General features: G+C 41.2%; 1 protein-coding gene across 10 annotated transcripts in view; it reads right to left on the bottom strand.

The window, feature by feature from the left end:
• The window catches only part of ndst2a (N-deacetylase/N-sulfotransferase (heparan glucosaminyl) 2a), a 137179-nt gene that overhangs the window by 10811 nt on the left and 107390 nt on the right, over nt 1-18978 (bottom strand). For 9 of the 10 annotated variants that reach the window (XM_053621751.1, XM_053621740.1, XM_053621743.1 and 6 more), the window contains 4 exons: nt 10031-11645; nt 3777-3864; nt 3519-3673; nt 546-731 (listed from right to left, as the gene is read on the bottom strand). In XM_053621751.1, coding sequence (XP_053477726.1) covers nt 546-731; nt 3519-3673; nt 3777-3864; nt 10031-11050 — 1449 coding nt within the window. In that variant the 5' untranslated portion in view covers nt 11051-11645. Of the gene's footprint in view, nt 1-545; nt 732-3518; nt 3674-3776; nt 3865-10030; nt 11646-13357; nt 13386-18978 lie in introns of all 10 variants that reach the window. The other variant, XM_053621744.1, reaches the window with a different exon arrangement.

The raw sequence follows: 18978 nt of genomic DNA, 5'->3' as shown, positions 1-18978 counted from the left end.
CAGAACGAACACTGTAATGGCCAACTCCGTAAATGTTTAATGACCACTACCGCAACCAACGTCATTCATGTTTATCATGCATTCAATACAGATAGGCACTTTCGATATTTCTGTATTTTTGTGGTTACAGGGTTGATTTGTTAGACATACTTGCCCCCTATATAGTAAATATTAAACGACTGAGTGAGAAAGAGATTTCTGACAAAGTGTATGTCTCTCTCATGCCTGGTGGCAGAAACAACTGCAAGTACTCCATCCTATAAAAACAGACCAGGTGGTGCATTTTCTATGCTTTTTTTGTTTGGTTGTTGGTTCATTTCTGCTCTAGATTTACTGCTTACTAAACTGGCTGCTGCTGATGATTAATAAATCGGACAACTCATCAATTTGGTTCACTGTGCAAGCACTCAGCAAATGGAAAAAAACATGGAGAGTTTGTTAACACCTTTTTTTTATATTTATAATTATGTAATCATTATCAAGAGATCTAGGTGCAATAGGTCAGGTTTTTTGAGATGTTCACAGGGATGAAGCCGGACTCACACCTGTATATCGTTGTGTATGAACCCTCTACGATGGCGGGCTGGTCTCAGGTGGGGATACTCCTCCGTGCTTGTCACCTGAATCCCCCAAATGTTCTTCCAGGCCTCGTAGAGTTGGCTGTGTACAGGGTAAACCCCGGAGTGGTGTGGTGACACAGCATAGCCCATATCAGTGGGGATCCCATGCTCCTAAATAAGGTGAGCAAAAAGAAAACGTTGCATGGGTTTGGTGTATTTATTATGAGGTTTGCTGCTGCATATAACAGGAGATTTTTAACAGGAGGTTATTTTTAATTGTTGTGGGCAAAAATGTTTGATTTTGCTGTGACTTTTCTCAAAATTTCTGATGCAACTTGGAGTTTTTTTGTGGGATTTTTTTTTTTTTACGGAAAACTACTTGAATTGGCGGAATTGCAATTGCATGAAACTGTTTTGCGCAGTCTTTCACAGTGATGTTTGTTGGTAAATGTACTTTTAGCTGTACTCATGTTCAACACACGTGAATCGAAGAGAACTTTGGCTGAATGCGCGTCGTGATGACATCACATGACTTGTCATGGCCCAAATTTTGTAATTTTGAAAAACCGCAAGCTCCTCCGAATATTGCGGAGTTTGCTTGATTTTGTGTTCATTTCTGCAATCATGAAATCGCAATATCAAGGAGGGTGTGATATAACAGGCAGAGCTGCCCAGACAGAGCTGATCCTTTCAAGAAATAAATCAGTCCCGACAGGATGAAGAAATTTACTACACAGCGGTGACAAACACGGTGGTAACAAACTCGGACAAAATTTGATTTGACTACTTAATGCCAGCTGAGATTCAATACCAGTTGAATATTTTTTCACTCTCTCTTTCTGTCTGCGTTTGACCCTGTCTGAGGACAGTGAGAGCGAGTGTGTCCTAGTCAACGCCCTTGCTAAGGAGACCCGTTTGCAGGACCATTAAGCCCTGAAGGAGCTTAGCCGTCTTCAGGTAACCAGTGCAGAGGAGAGAGAGCGTGTCAGTGTCTAGTGTAAGGCCGGGATGTGACGGGAGGATTATGGAGTGGAGGGGTGGCCTGGTTTGTATTCACAGCACACTCCTGCACTGTCTGCCTGTGAGCCGTATCCCACTCCGACAAGCACCATTACACCAAGGTGGCTTTCATTTCAACAGGAGAGTCTCACCGTCCTGTCTGCAGCCAGAATAAACAGAAGTAAAAAGTGGAAATGCAAATCCCATGTGCAATATTGTAGGCTGAAGGCAATCAAGGAAAACAATATCTGAAACAGGATTTATTTCTATATTTTAAAACTGTGAACACTTTTGAATTAAATTGCTTTTTACTGTTGTTCTGACTGATGTAATGCTTCTGAAAATTAGCAGAATATTTGCTCCCTTTGTATAAAATGACAAAATGGCAGCAAACACACAGCTCTAATTTAGATGAAATAGTAAACAGATGCATTTGACTAATTCAGAGGGTTCAGTTGTACTTGCTGCACATGAACAATTAATCGGGGTGTCGTGCTCTCACATGGTGGATAATTCCTCTTGTTCTTTGTTGGTGCGAGTCATCAATAAACAGATCAGAAGGGTACAAAAACGAGACATAATGAGCCATTTGACCAAACACAAAAAGAGCCTTATTATTTCCTGAATACACTCTGTTCAGTGTTTAAGTGTTCGCTGCATACTTTGCACAAACTTGCTTTGCTGAATTACAACTATTAATACCTACAGAATGAAAGTAGGCTCTCGTTTGTGCGCACTAGTAACCGTAAATTAAATTTATAGAAGAAGAAATAGTTTTATTTATATAGCGCCTTTCCAAAGCTCAAAGTCGCTTTACATAGTATATATAAGATACATAATATACATACAAATACATACAACATAAAATGAAAATAAATAAATAAATAAATAAATAATAAAGTCATTGAAAATACAATTCAAACAGATACGTCTTTAGCTGGGTCCTGCAACTAGGCGGAGAGGTGATGTTACGGAGAGCAAGAGGTAGTGAGTTCCACAGTTTCAGAGCAGCAACACAAAACGACCGAAATCTAGGAATGGACAAAAGGCTAAGTTCTGATGATCTAAGGGATCGCGTAGAGCAGTATGGATGAAGTAAGTCAGACAAGTAGGGAGGGGAAGACCATTAAATCCTTTGAATATTAGACGCAGTATCTTAAATTGAAGATGTGATGCCACAAGTAGCCATTGGAGATCATGCAGGAGAGGAGTGTTATGAACAGAGCACCTGGTGGAGCTGAGAACCCTTGCAGCTGAATTTTGAACATACTGTAATCTTGAAATTATTATTATTATTTTTTTGGGTGAGCCAATAAATAGGGAATTAGAATAATCCGGACGTGAAGTGATTAGGGCAATTTATACCGTAGCGCTGTTGAATTCTCAAATCTGACTGGTTAATTAATTCTCTCATGGACTTGTATGGTAGACGCATCACATAAAAAAAGGTCTAATAATAAATTGATTATAAAATATGTTATCTAACTAAGAAGCTGTATGACCACTGATATAGTGAAGTTTTCCTTGAAGAGATGTTTATTTAAAACGTCAGTGTTTTTAACAGTCAGTGGTGAAGTTTTTTTGCTGCCACAGAAAATTTTACAGGATGGAGGATGCTGCGTTTTGTGTTTTCTCTATAACAAGTTGTATCTTTGTTATAATGGAAGTGACAACAGCAACCAACAACTTGTGATGTTGATTCTTTAATAAATAATAACAATGTCCGTGTTGGCAAATTTCTTTGGTGTAAGAGGAATAAAACATTGCGGTATGCTGTTATTGGGTGGTAACAAATCATCACAACACCCCATTACTGATTTCCCTATTACAGCACGTCCCGTGGTATCAGTCAGTCACTCGGTAAGTTCTGATGAGAGAACCATCAGTCTTTTAGACAGAACTAATCTGAGTCTCTCTGGCCTTTATTAATCAGTGTTCTGCTGCTGTCCTATGACTGACCTGTGCAAAGAGTTTGTTGAGCCTCATCTGCTCGGACAACACGCTGACGTTGTGAAAGAGGTGCGGCTGCATGTGACTCCACATGTGAGGAAACCACCAGAACTCCTCCTTGTGCTGCATCAACATGTCATCACCTTCATCCTCCTCTTCAGTCCCTAGAAACACACACACGCACGCAGATTAGGGTTGAGACTCGGCATCAGAAGACTGGCTGAATATGGCTTGTGAAATGAAAGTCTCACTGCCTTTAAAGATTACCTGCGTGGTAGAACTTTCCGGAGAAGCCGAGGTTGAAGGTAAATTTTGGGACTAGTGTTCGTAGTTTGGTTTGTGTGTTCAGGAGAGCCTAAAAAAAAAAAAAAGGAGAAAAAAGCGCACAGGCAGTTCTGAAGCCGTCAATGTTTTCTCAATACGCACATTCGCACCCAGTACATAAAGAACAGCAGCGCGACATAGCTCTTACATGTTTCAAAAGGTCATCTCAGTAATTCATTCAGTGGTTAATTGAATGAAAATGTGAAACTACAGTCAGTAAATTATAAATCCATTAGCTATGCTCAAATGTGTCCGGCCTCACGTTTTGGTTGCCTAGAAACTATACAATTATCACGCTCAAATACAAAAGAAACAGTGGTGTGTTTACAAGACTGTGCATACTCGTAATCGCCTGTTCTCTCAATTTCCTTTAATAATCATTTTTAAAAAACAGATGTGAAAAGCCATATCTTAAGCAAGTTAGCAAGAAAAACGTTAATGCACCGTATACCAACATTAACTAGGCTAAAAGAGAATAGTTAAATAAATTTAATCTGCATGTACGATGAGCTAGTGAGCCAGTTAATTGCATTAATATATACACTAACATTAAAGATTATGATTCATTTATTTTATCCAAGTAATAAAATCGTTCTGATAAAAATATGGTGGTGTCAATACTTTTTTTCCCTTCACCAGACTAGAGTGGAGTGTTTTACGTTCAAAAATACAAATATTTGTGTTTCAAAGAAAATAAAAGGAGCAGAGTTTTTTCCCCTCTGGTTGATAGATGAAAGAAAACACCAACAACAACAGCTGCAGAATACTCTGTCTATAAGCTAATGAGGAAAAAACATACCAATAATAACAATCAAACAATAAATTAAACAAATATTCCAGAGACATAATATTCTTGGAACCTTGGCTAGCGAATCACTCTCTCTCTCTCCCCCCTGATGATACCATTCAGATACAGTAAAAAGTTAGTGCATCCTTTAAAACTATAAGCTATTAATAAACATGACCAATAGATGGCAATGTGGAGTTGAGACGGTGTCTGTTACAAAGAGCATTTCAACGTGTTCTGAAAATCTACAGATGTCTAATATGGATTTGCATTCGCTTGTGTTCTGTTCACAGGCAGCTGGTCAAAAGGCGCGCGCGCACACACACACTCAAGAAAGTGAGTGTCTTTCATCAATCTAATGATGCCCTAAAGCAGAAGAATACTCTTTAAACCACAGCTGCACAGTGCCAACACAAAACAATCTCGCCTTCAAGGTTCTCAAATCTGAAAAGTGATAGCGAGAGGATAAGCAAAGAACAGCATTAAGCTGGCACAAATGATACGGCGTGGAGAGATAGCTACAAGCTCCGATACAAAGCTCACACACGCACAGAGATAGCTGCGATGGCATCGCAAATCAGGCCATGCTGACAGCGAGAGATGCGGCTGTGTGACAGGATAAGAGCCTCTGTTGCACGATGATTTAAGAGCCACAGTGTCCTTGAGCATGTCTGTTTGCTCTGCCTCAAGTGTTTGCTCAGTGTGTCTGTATAATCCTCCAATTTGTGTGGCAATCGTCGCGCTAAGCAAAATCAGCAAGCACTGAGTGGGGTTGTGAGAGCCATTACTCCTCTGAATCTGTCCGTTTTAAAAAGTACATTTGACTTTGGCACAGACACCTACACTTTTAATAAAGTTTGCAAACTGGTGCGGCAGATCGTTAAGACTTTAGAGCTTAGAAGGCATTTCATTGAACGACGCAATGATTCGTAAACTCAACTTCAGTTGAAATTAAATGGGCTGCAATCATTTTAAATTTACTAAAGCATTAGCAGCAGCATACAGCTCATATCAGACATGATTAAGTGCCTTAGACAATCTGTAAGATTTTATTTATTTAAAAAAAAGCCCTCTTAATGAGCAAACAGGGGGAGGAGGAAGTTGGCACTAGCTGTGTAGAGTTAAGATGAAAACGGCATGAAGGGAAAATAAAATAGAAGCTGTAAACACAAGGCCAGGGGTCAGAGCCCGTCCACTATCACCATAGCAACTTAATCGGTCTCCACAGACACAAGTCATCATCATCATCATGTGGGATCCTTGTGTGTTGTAGGAACGAACAAAGATTGACTGGTCCTTCTAAAGCTTGTACTCTTTGACACAATACGTGATACTGTCTTCTAGGACTGCAGAATTAATTGTATTTTAACCCTGACCTTGCGCACTTAAACACAAATGACTCATATTGGTGATCTTGGCTAAATTGGCATTAGAAGTGATTTTTAATTGCCTTTGGCACATGACTTAACATTCATGTGTTTTAACTGCATTGTTGCTCGTGTTATATATAGCATAACCGTGTTTGAATTTAGCATTTGAATGGTCACTTCAGTAATACAAAAAATAAATATAAAAATCAGACTCCCTCAGAGTTAAAGATTTATGCATTTGAAGGCATATAGGCTTGATGATTTATTTTGACAACATGACAATGTGCAATAATTTTGGTTTTAACTGTGGTATAAATAATTGTAGTGATCATTTTAGCCACAGCTGTGCAGGCCCACAACCACAATGACTGTCCATTTACAAAAGGCACGAGCTCCTCTCACTTAGTCAATGCCATGAGCAGGACATCCGAGGAGAAAAAGGCGAGAAAAATCCTTTACCATTTTCACACAGACTTCAGACTAACTTTTGACTTGGGATTCAGACTTGAGTAGCTGGCCCTAGATGACCACAAACTGGAACGGTAAAGATTTTAATTGTGTTTGATGCTCTGCTGAAAACAATTCAGTCCTGCCCCATGCAAGCATGACATTTTTTTTTGCCAAAAAAAAACCAAAACAAAAAAAGTATAGCTGTGACTTGCTGCTTTCTTCAAGTCTAAACTGCATTTGTCCTGCCAAGACGTTTCGTCTCGCAAGAGGCTGTAATTTCAACTTGGCAAGACCACACTCGAGTTCAACAGTTTAAGTGCACTTTACACCGATACGCTTTATATTTTTTTAACCACTGCACTCACGTAACGGTCCTGTCCGGACGGAAGAAACCACCACTGTGAAATAAGACAATGAATTAAGCACTTTTGTTTAGGAAAGAAAGTTTGACCTCAAAAGCCGGCATGTGGGCCATGTGTGGTGTGAAATGTGTGCGAGTGGGTGGAAATCAGCTTTACTGCTGAAACAGCACGCAGTGAGAACAGACGCGATTAGGCCTCCATTAGACAGGCTTGTTTGTGGATGCTATGCTGCTCCATTGCTCGAGCACCGATTACAGCCCACTCCTTCAGCGGAGAGCAGGTGGCAGGGCACACACTGCTCTTTTCCCTTCAGCGAAGTTTAATGAAATGGAGCATGAAACCCAACAACAGGTGTAACACTGTTTTCTTTTAACCCTTTCACCTCTTTAATGCACAGTAATTATTCTCTAGAGCAGGATCGTAAATAACCAAGCTCCATATACACACACGCAGAACATAAAGGTCAAGTCTCTTTCTCTATACAGCAGGTTTTATACGCATCATATTCTACTATTCTTTTAATATATTAACATGAGACTATGTGCAATTCAACCTCCATAAGCATAAGCAGAGGTGCTTGCTAGAGTCCAGCTTACAGCACACTTAATCTTACCGTCATCATTTAGTCCCTCAGAAATACACAAAGGACCTACATCACAGAAACAAGCAACTAAGCAGAGCTTCACACTTTTCACCCCTGCACCAAACACTGTAGTCACGTCGTGCGGTTACAAAAGATCACATTCGTTAACGTTAAGCCGTTTAAGTCGGATTTTATATACACGACTCCTTCAGGTATGAGAAACACTCAAGCATTTCACAAGGTTGTCTGTTAGCGTGCTTTCACATAGTCTGGTTGCAGTCTGATCTCGGTTTGGTTCCACTCTTGAAAAGTTCTGCTGCAGTGAGAGAGTGGTTTGACCCTGAATCAATCCAACAGCAAGAAGTGAATCCAATACACCATGTATTTTGGGTTGCAGGCAGCTTTTTTTCTTTTTTTTGTGGTATATGTAAGCTGCTAAACTCAGCCGTGAGATGAAATGACTGAGATGTAGCACTGCAGAAATGCCATTCTGGATATTTGGACAGACAAACCAAAAGAAAAGATAAACAATGGATGTGATGCACAAAAGTATTCAAGTATTTATTTATATAATTATGTAAGGGATTATTTAACGCTATCTTCTCAGTTCTCAGGTGATATTTGTGATTTCTTCGCACAAAGGCTTGTTTACCTTTTTCCAGCACTGTTGTTTCTAAACCACGAACCAAAATAACCAATTTTGCTCTGATTAGGAAACGGACTAATCAGTGTGAAAGCACCTTTGTACTCCCCACTTACTTGCAACATGTAGTCCTACACTTGGGTTTGTTATATTAATGTAACTAATATTAGGTCAACTTCAGTTAAACATTCTCTGTGCTCTACGCCACTGTGTTTCTCAAGCGATGTGTCATTACAAAGCAAAATCTCCAGACCTCCATATAATTACCAGGAACAATATTTCATGCAGATTCCAGACCTCCTCCAGACCTAGTCGACAGTGCACATAACTCCTTCGGCAAAATTACACCTACCATTTCTAAATTTGTGAGAAATTGTGAAAGTGAATCCAGTGCGTTATTCTAACGCTTACCTTCCTCAGCCAGATGTAACAGCCCTGATCACCAACTGTATTGATTTGACATTTTCAGCAGAGCGAGCTCTATAAATTGGACAGCCTCAACATCAATGAACACCCTATAGCCAGCGTAATAACTCAGGAACTTTGCATCATCCATTGTGTATGAAAAATGGTGGTGCCAAATTAGTCAAACTTAATTGACATTGGGATAATTAACTGGCTGATTGACTCAAGAAAGCTTTCATCACGCTCAGAGGGGATATAAGGGTACATACACAAGTTGGCAGCCAGCCCTTTTCGCTGAAGCAACAACTTCCTCTCTGTTCCTTCTCCATCCTACCTTTATTACATTCTAAATGACAAGTATACTGCCAATGCGAATGCCTAATTAATTATCCTATTATTTCTCATTAAAAGGCATGAATGTGTAATGACCTGTCTGAGAGGGGAACCTTTAGGCAATGTCTCTCTTAGCAGAACAGACATAAAAGCAGGCAAGTTTAAGTGCTTCTCCATGTTAAACTGTTAAAAGCCATCTAGCCCTTCGAGGTTTAAAAATAAATGTAAAAATAAAAACCATTATAGCTTACATTTCTGTAAATGATTCAAACCCGTCTCTGTTTTCTTACCGCGAGGGCTAGGGAGTTACTAGAGGTGAAGCGGGACACAAATATATTAACTTATCTGTAATCAGGCAGAGACGGCAATAAATAGTACGTTAATAAGGACCTTATCCAGAATTAGCGTACTGTCCCTAGGGCATGCTTTAACAAGTGTAATTACTGCAAATGTTTGCTGTGTGGCCCTTCTCACCCAGTCACACCTCGCTGCTTAGTGCCATCAGCAGCTTGGCCTGCTGTTCTACCACTGATGTAGATTGAAGCAATATCGCATGAGCAAGAGTGCTGTTATACTGACTATCATGAGACACATCGTTCTGATATTCAATACAACAGCACCATTGTGAGCGTGATGTTACATTTATACAACGGTTCTGTAAACATGAAATTAGCATCGAGTGACTCATTTCAGACACAATACGGCCAAATATTATGTTTATTTTTGGTCCGTCAACGAAAACAGTTCCCAAAGAAGCCACAGCTAATGCACATACTGACTGACAGCCTGTAAGAAGCATAGGGATTTGAATGTACCAGTCATTTGCTAGAATCTGAGTTTTATGTAGTGAACTCAGACACGCAGAGTGATACACACAATGAAATATACCAGTGCTGTTAAACTAAATAATTATCAGGACTCATGGAATGCCTCTTGGATCAGAACTAACTGTTGTATAATGGGGAATGCTGGGTTAAAAGAAATCGTCTTAATGAAGCAGAAGCTCTAAAACTAGTATTTTATATGTAAGCAAGTAACATTTGGCATTATAAGCCATCTAAAGCCTTAAATATTTAAAACCATTAACAAGAAATGAGCAGTAAGCAATGATTCATATGTTGCTCTGAAGGAAGAAGAAAACCTTAAGTATGAGAGCAAATCAATTAGGGAGGGAAAATGAAATCAAATCGAAAATTAAAACGTTTTCTGCCAACGCTCTGGTTTCATTATGTATGAAAAAGCTGAAGAGCAAACAGACACTGACCTTCACATCTGACACCTTCATGCGCGTTCCTTCCTTTCCCACAAAGATGTCATCCACATCCACAAGTATGTGTCTCTCCAGAGACAGGCATAGTCTCTTTCCAGTTAGATAAGCGATAGAATCGACAAAAATCAGCTTGTGCAGCCAGAATGAAAGGTTGTTGCCAAACAAAACTCTCTGGATCCCATCATGAAGGCCCAGGTCCTGCACCACGGTGGCATGCAGGACTCGATGGGGACCAAGGTGAGCTAGGGCCTCTGATGACTTGGTGCTGGCTAGTAGCACAGGCTCATAGGTACTGTGGTTGGATTGGAAAACAGTCCAGTCATCACCTGGCAGTGGACCTTGCTCCACTTCGTTGGGCTTAGTGACATAGAGCAGCGGTGCCACGGGGTTGATTCTGTAGTCCCGCAGGCCCAAGTTAGAGTGCAGGAAAAGAGGAAAGCCTTTAAGTTGAGCGCTAAGCAGCGAGTTCTCGTTGGCTTTGAAGAAGCCGATAATACCCACGCCAAACTCTGAGCAATACTTGTCGAGAAGGTCTCGGTTCCATGCGTCCAAGTTGACGTATTTAAGGACATTCTCATAGATGACTAGAGCGTACCGGCCCCGGTCTCGTTCCATCAAAGTGGGCATGTCGCCCTTGCTAGGGGCAATCTCTGTGTGGTAACGGAAGCGACTGGACTCCAGGATGGCCACGATCTCCTGTCCCAGCTGGGAGTAGATGCTCTCTATAAACACTAGCACAACAGGTTCTGTGCGAGAGTTGTCCACTGTTTTGACAGTCCGCTGGCGGCCAACAAATGGGGGCAAGAAGAGCGGGACGTGCTGCAGGCCATCCCCTGCTGCGACTACTTCACCACAGTCACTGAAGGGCAGCGGAGGTGCCTCCTTTATCTTGGGGCTGTTGCTGACATAGTAAGCCAGGAGCGCCATAGACAGTAGGCAAAATATAATGAGCACCAGGATGAGGCGGTGGAGCTCCAGCTGCCTGATGCCCCGCAGGAGCTTCCACAGCCCCATCGCCACAGAGGGAGAGCAGGAGCCAGGGAGCAACTGGGGTGAGCAGACCTTCGTAGCCAGAAGAAGAGGGGATACAGGGGGAAAAGTGAAAGGAAGGAAAGGGTTGAGCAGCACACACTGGTACACACTTTGAGCAAAGAGGAGCCATTTACGTTAAGTCACCATGGCCCCCATAGCCCATGACTAGCCTCCTCCTGTAAACTCCGTCTCTGGCCACCTCGACTCAACGGGTTTGCTTCACGGTCAGGTTGCTGTATACCAAGACGTGTGCACTCTTTATCCAACACAGCGTGTCAGCTTCCTCCACAGCTTGACTTAAGACGATTGGGTTTCTTGCTCTTGATTCTTACGACAGTACTCTGCCTCTCCTCAAAGGATCATTTGTCTCTCTCCTCTCTCTCTCTCTCACGCCTTTATGCTGCCACAAACATGTACGATTTGATGCGACACAGCTTTCTTTATTACTGGTAACAGAGAAGTGCGGCTGGCGCTTTCGCAGCTCTCAGCAACGGCTGCTCTGAGGATGACCACCACAGGGGCAGGATGGTGAACAGCGCACCCTGCAGAAACCTGGCCATGCTAGGAAACAGTAATCCTGTTGGAAGGAAAGAGAGAAAGAGAGAGAGAGAGACAGAAAGACAACAGAAACATACCTTTAAGGTTTTTGCAAATCACAAACCATGTGCTTAAATTGCTAAGTCCCAGGCTTTCATAAATGTCAGAAAGTCACTCATTATATGAGTGTAATGCATAACATTATCCCTATTGTATGCATCACTGGGGATTTACAAAAAAAAAATAAATAAAAACCAGTTTCTTACTTTAACACAATAACAGTGAACAGGACCAGTACTTATATGTTTCGTGTGGGTGGACTTGGCCTCTCATGAGCATGCTTAAACGAGATACTGACAAACACAGTCAATGCAATGGCCTTAAGAGCCACGTCTGATCACCTGATTCTAGATTCTTCCATGAAGCCATGTGAATTTTCCATTATGGCCCCTCCTGATGCCCACCAATGCACTCTCAGTGGGTCAAGAGAGCTTTCTCATGACTCCTAAAATAGCTCACCATAACCTCCGTGTGCTGCCACCCTCCCTCTACAAAGATAGCATTACAGGTAGGAGAGGAAAACTCTGACCTTAGAAATGAGTGAACGAGGGCATTCTATTGGCCAACTTGGGCTGCTACCATGTTTTTGTTTATGCGCAGGAGCGAGGCTGGGCATTAACCCAACGGCATGATAGACGTACACTGCAGTCCTGTCGGTAAACTGGGAAATGTTTCCAGCAAGAAACGGCCGCTGAAGAAGGGCTATGAGTTGGGCTAAGCAAAGCCAGTCATCAGAGCTCCGGCATAAGTCAATCAGTGAAGTTTACAGCCACCTATATATGTCTTTGACATGATCAATGCAAGCAATCCTTCCACTGTAAATCAGTTCCAGCACTTAAAGGATCGGTTTTCTCACAGATGAACAAATGCAGCAAGACCTCTGGCCAAAGTCACCTTCTTCAAGACAGAAAAGGTCTTAACATGTCCACTCACAGAAGCGGAGTACTATTGCTGTTACCTGCCTGTGCAAGGAAGTAACACAAGGGTGGAGGCTTCTAGAGAACATAATTTATCAACGCTATGGCCCAGCCCATTGAAGAGAGCATCCTGAAACTAGAACCTGGACTATTATTAGCCTGAGAAAAGCTCACCTCACTGACCACTTCCAAGCACTATAAGGACACAAACATGTGACTTCATGATGAGAGGGGAAAAAAAATCATTCGGACCCAAGCGTCAGTCCTCTGTTATTACTCCCAACATAGTTTACATCATACTCGATTCTGATGACATTCTAATGTTAACGTCTCAGTAGTCGAGGGTGTGTGTAGTGAACCTTAAAATTAATCTTTTTCTCTTACTATTAGAGCTTGCACTGCTGTTTATTTACACAAACCTGGCCTCTGTGGTTAGCCTTGAGTTTCATTTCAATTAAAGACCTTTTAATTCCAACGCTGCTACTTCACTAATGATAATAGAACATCCGGCCAGCGGCAGGCTAATCCTGATTTATTTTTGATACGAACCAGAGCAGGAAATGATCAGTAGGCCATACATATCTTCTGCTTATTAAGCTGCAGCGCCTGGTAAACAGATACTTACAGTGTTGCTGTGCGCATGAAGAAGAGCGGAAATTAGATGGAGAGGAGAGGAGGAGAGGGGAAAAACAACAACAAAGGAATGAGGGTGTATGTGCTTGTGTGTGTGTGTGTAAGATCTGATATGACGGGTAAAAGAAAAATAAAATCTCACCCGAGTCCAAGTGGCTTATCCAGTCAGTCTGTGGGAAAAAAAAAAAAAGGAAAGGGAAAGAAAAAAAAAAAACCCTTCAAACTTAGAAGACATAGGAGTAAACACAATATTCAGAGATCTGAAGTCAAAGCAATAGAAAACTCAACAAGACAGACATTTTCCTGGGGGACAACATGTGACCTCCACACACAGCACCGTCTCCCACCAGTCTAAATAAGATACGACAGCAATTAGAGGGATAGTTTAGGAGACCAAAGTTACACTCTGTACTCTGGAGTACTGATTCCTCTTGTACGTATCACTTCGTACTGACGTTTGCCTACAGAGCCAATCGGGTAGACTTTCTGTCTACATGCGTCTCCACTTCTCGTCTCTGAGCCTAGTCGGACGTCGCTTCCGTTATGTGACGTTCACACCCTTTGCACGATCAAAGACAAACCCTATACTTCCTGTAATCAATAAACTATCAGACTCCCTTCATTTCCCTCGGATTGCCTGCCTCCAGCAGCTACACACAACCACCCTCATGGAAAGTCCCTCATGTCTCACACGTGGAAATGAAGGAAGTGAACATCAGCAGAAAAATTTATTAGAGGAACACGGAGGAAACGAAGGAAAGTTTCCTCTCAGCGGTGTGCGACACACAATTCCTCAGATATGTTAGATATGTTATATATAAGTTAGAAAGGCAGACACACACACACACACACACACACACACAGAGCGCTTGCGAATCAACGCATCATGTCCAACAGATTTAGGTCCCTGAGCACAGGGAGACTCGGCTCAGCTGTGGACCTCTATAAATGGCCTTGTGCACCAAGCACACATCACTTATACGTTACTCACACCATCTCTCACTTCCAATCCAGACCAGCAAAACTCATGGGACGCATGTCGTCTCGCATTGCACATGCTCCAGTTACTAGCACTGAACTATTCTGCAGCTTCGAGAAAACAAAAACCTGACCTCTGACCAGAGAAATCTTTATTACCATGGACTCAATACCATGGTCCTAAGCAGTGTGTAATGTTGTAGCTACCAGCAGGGAGATAGTAACAAAGTAAATACATTATGTCACATAATAGACTGCACAATTATTTTAAACACAGTATGTATATTGAGGGAATTTAAATGAAAGCCTGGAGGTTAACCATGACAGAGAAGCTGTACATCACACACACTGGCAGCACAGGAAGCACATGGATGGCAAATATTCCTGAGAGGTTGTGAACTCAGAGTGAAGGAAATACTACGTATTAAAGCTGCTGTGATGCAGAAAAACATCCTTAGTATTCTTTTCTCATTTCCACCCCTGCAAATCAAATATGATCTAAAAACAAGAGGGAAGAAAAACAGGAAAAAAAAAAAAAAAAGAGCCCACCCACATACCAGGAGGTTTGCTTGGACAACCGCGGGGAAGCGGAAGTTAATCGTAAGTTTGGTCTGTGCAATTAGTTAAGTGCCACAGACTACAATTAGCAAGCCTACCTTTTATTTAGCAGCATGCCATCTGCATCTATCATTTATTAGTTACAAACAGAACAATTCATCAAGTTAATGTTCTGGCAAAAGGGTAAATGGGATGTGCTGTAAGAGCACTCAGCAAATCTCATAGAAATGTTCTGATAAATAAAAGGTAATTAATAATCCTCAACCTTCAAGTTTTATATTTAATACAGGAAGCTTCCTACAGGAAATTGTTGCAAGCTGCCAGTGTTTTTTTTTTTTTCTTCCCCGCTCTATCAAAGCAAAGTGTTTCAAAAAGTTTTCAGAAAAGTGCAGAGTGACGTTAAGTGCTTTTATACCACGGCGCGGTTGAATGCCCGATTCTGATTGATCAGTAGGCGTGCATTATTCTTGCACCGCTCGGACAGTGGCTCCAGCTATAACATGAACAATAGGTTCGTATCAATGTGCTCATTCTAATACGTGACTGTTTCTATAGTAACAGCGCATACAAGGGGACTTGCATGGCGGAAACTTCACGTAATTTAAAACTAATTAAAAAAACGTATCTAACTGAGTCAAAATGTATAATCGTTGATGTGGTGACACTTTTTTTTAGGAGACATTTTTAGCATTTATGGAGGGAGTCTCAGTTGTAAACTGAGACCAACAGTCAACATTTCCCAGATCAGAAAAGTCTACATGATTGAGAAGATAACGGTTTCTGGTTTCTCTGTAAAATGACTGGCTGTGTTTTGAGTGAGCGTGAGAGAGAGAGGGAGAGCGAGATACACACACAGAGAGACAGAGAGAGAGAGAGAGACAGAGAAAGAGAGACAGAGACTGGTGAGGGAATGACTATTCAATCTAAGGACAAACCTTTAAAAGTGTGACGTGTCTTTATACAGTATGTCCTTAACATTGTAATCACTAGCAAATGAGTGTGGTATAAGAGGAATAATGCGCTGCAGACCCTGCTGTTAGACTGTTATTCCTTACTTGATCACCTGACCAATCACGTCACAAGTCGTGAAGAAAAACAAAGAGGAAAAACCAACATGAAGGACAGACCGTCAGTAGAAGTATTAGGCTCTGTCCCAGTCGGTGCCCCATGTAGTGTTCACTTTCCAGCAGAGCAGGGTGAAATACTCCTCTGTACCACAATCACACCCAGTATTGGGGAATGTAATTTTTGCTGTAAATTATTCTAGATAGAAAAAGCTTGAATAGAATGAGGTACAGTTGAAAGGAAAAAGCAGTCACGGTGTCGTCATGGTTACAGTGTGCATGTGCAGCGTACGAACCTCCTTTTTCATTTCAGCACAAACAGCACGTCGCCCAGTGCATTCAGGGGGAAAAGTGTGAAAGCAGCATGAGTCACTGTATTCTATGTCACCGTACTTGCTTCAGCGCCGTCACAGAGACATTGCACACAGAAGTGAGGGAGAGAAAGACACCTGCTGCAGAGCCACAGGTGTGAGTGGCACTACACATCAGGGGCACACGCACTCAGCACGTGCACCGTACGGCTTTCGTCAGGACATACTCCAGGCAAATAAGCCTCGCTAATTGCACTCTGAAAGGGGAAAACAATGATGACTGCTGATGTTGTCAAAGATTTCTACAGGGTTCAAAACAAATACAAAAACCCAGCATTTAATTGCCTCACAGGCACTGCGAATTAGACTAAGCTTCTAAGCGCCTAAAAGACATTCCAATTTACATGCAAATTCAAACTTTTAGGTTTGTGCTCATACTGCTCACAAATACATATCTATCTTCATCTAGTCGAGCTAAAGCGCAGAGGTTTCCTCCTAGAAACACAAAAGGTAACAAAACGAAGTGGGGAAACCGATGAGAGCAATTCTCTCCTGCACCCTGGGGTCAAGCCCTCACTGCCCATGTAGCCGAGCGCTGCCTTGCTGTTCACCTCCCACATGCACCACGCTAAACAGACTCGGCTCACTCCACCGAGCAGCACGAAAACAAAACGCACACAGATAAAGATCACTCCCACCCTCCATCACCACAGCTGTATTTCATGTCTATCTGAATCCTACCACAGGCAAAAGAAGTCTGATTTTCCTACAACTACTGCTGCTACTATTATTAGTCATGATAAAATCTTGAACGCTATTAAAAACTTTCCGTATAAGATTATGACCTATATACTTTCAGCTGTGTGGCTGTAGAATGATAAAAGCACTCTGCAGCATTTGTTAACGCTCTACAGGTGGATAACGTCTAGGGCTCGGCGATACGACCAAAATATCATATCGAGATATTTGAGGACATTTCTGTTAGACATATAAAAAAATATACAACTTCTATAATTCAGCTAAAAAATAACTGGCTGCAAAACAGTAGTAAAATAAACAACAAAAAAACATTAAACTTGAGTTTGAGGATACTTAGAAAAGTTAGGAAAAAACAAAAGGTCAAAAACAGCATCCATTCAGTACCATTTAATATGTAATTATTAAAAGCGTTAAAAAAAAAAAATACATCAATATACCAACGATATGGCAGAAAAGTATATCGCGTAATCATTTATCACGACATCAATATTATATTATGGATATATCACCCAGTCCTAATAAAGTCTCACTTTTAAGAGTTTTTAATCTGGGTCTATAAGATCAGGAATCATACTGATGATGAACGGACACTCGGAAGGTCAATAATTGTTTTGAGAGCAGAAAGTACAGCAAGCGAGTGTTTAAAAAAACAAAACAGTAGTACTATGTTATTATAATAGCATTACACGTCTGGTTCCCTTTAATAGGCAGCACAGAGTTCACTGACTAAAGCGGCTAATGTCTTTGTTAATTGTGGTAATTCAACATTTCTGTTTGTCCTGTTAAATGTATATAAAGTGTCCTTGAAGCTTGTGGGAAGGCGCTATATAAATAAAACATTATTATTATTATTATTATTTATTAAAGCACAAAGCTCAAGAAAAAAAAAAAAAAAAGAAGACACAGAGTCTCTATAACAGATTGTTAAAGACAGCAAAACAAACATAAATATGCTATATTTCATAATGTTGGCATGTACATAAACAAAGTCACCACAGCTCTCACGCAGGGTTTGATATGGAAGTGGAAGACAAACTTTAAGGCCAGAGCATACTCTCTGCAGTCTCGTATTGGCTCTCGCGTGTGAATGAATGCTCCAATCACAGGCTGGTAGTTTAGCATGTTGGTCCACGGAGTTCTTCTAGTTTCCATGTGCGTGACAGTGTGGGTGAAGCCTACACACAACATTAGTTTCCTCAAGGATTAAACCATGTTTGTGGAAGCCAGCTGAATGGAATCTCCGCATGAAGTATGCTGAGATCTCTACTAGATACTTGTAATAATTTAGGAAAAGCAAGGTTTGTGGAAGACTTAATAAAATGTATATATAAATCTATATTGCTATATCTGTATAGCAGTTATGCAGGAAGGTTTAAAACACCTTGTAGAGTACCTGCGACAAAGAATTGAGGCTGTTCTGAGAGCAAAGAGAGCAAAGAGACGTCCTAGCCAGCATTATTCAATTCAATTTTATTCGTATAGCGCTTTTTACAACGGACATTGTCTCAAAGCAGCTTTACAGAAATATATAAACACGGGATACAGATTTTAAATGTGTGAATTTATCATCATACTATTCCTAATAAAGTGGCCAATGGAAGTGTATGGGACCACAGGCACCGTGTCTGAAGAAAAGTAGATCACATCTGAGGGTAGTCTTTATTACTAGGGAATGATGACACACAAGATGGAAAAAAATGAAGCTGCTCTATGTTCACAAGGTTATTCTCTCTCATTAAAACTGAATCGATGGTTAATCAGTGAAACTGGCACTTCATTAAGCACCACTGCCTTTGTGGGAGCGTCACTGCTCATCTGGCACACTAGGAGGGGGCAAGATCGACACTGCCATCCAGGATGTCAAAACAACATGACCGGGCGAGAAATGTTATCTAACTGAGAAGCAACAGCACAGTGCTGGAGTGAAGGAAAAGGGCACAGACTTCGGAGAAGTACAGTACTGTGCAAAAGTTTTAGGCACCCTATTTTTTTCTTAGTACAAACTTTGTTATAGATTGTTTATTTTATGACTCACATCTTATCCAGTCTGTACAAAAAACATTTTAGATTCCCAAACATCCCAAAGTTTTCTA

Source organism: Ictalurus furcatus, chromosome 3 (genome assembly GCF_023375685.1).
Source record: "Ictalurus furcatus strain D&B chromosome 3, Billie_1.0, whole genome shotgun sequence".
In the NCBI taxonomy this organism is placed as follows: domain Eukaryota; kingdom Metazoa; phylum Chordata; class Actinopteri; order Siluriformes; family Ictaluridae; genus Ictalurus; species Ictalurus furcatus.
Note: the sequence above shows the minus strand (reverse complement) of the source record. Positions and strands in the feature narration are given on the sequence as shown.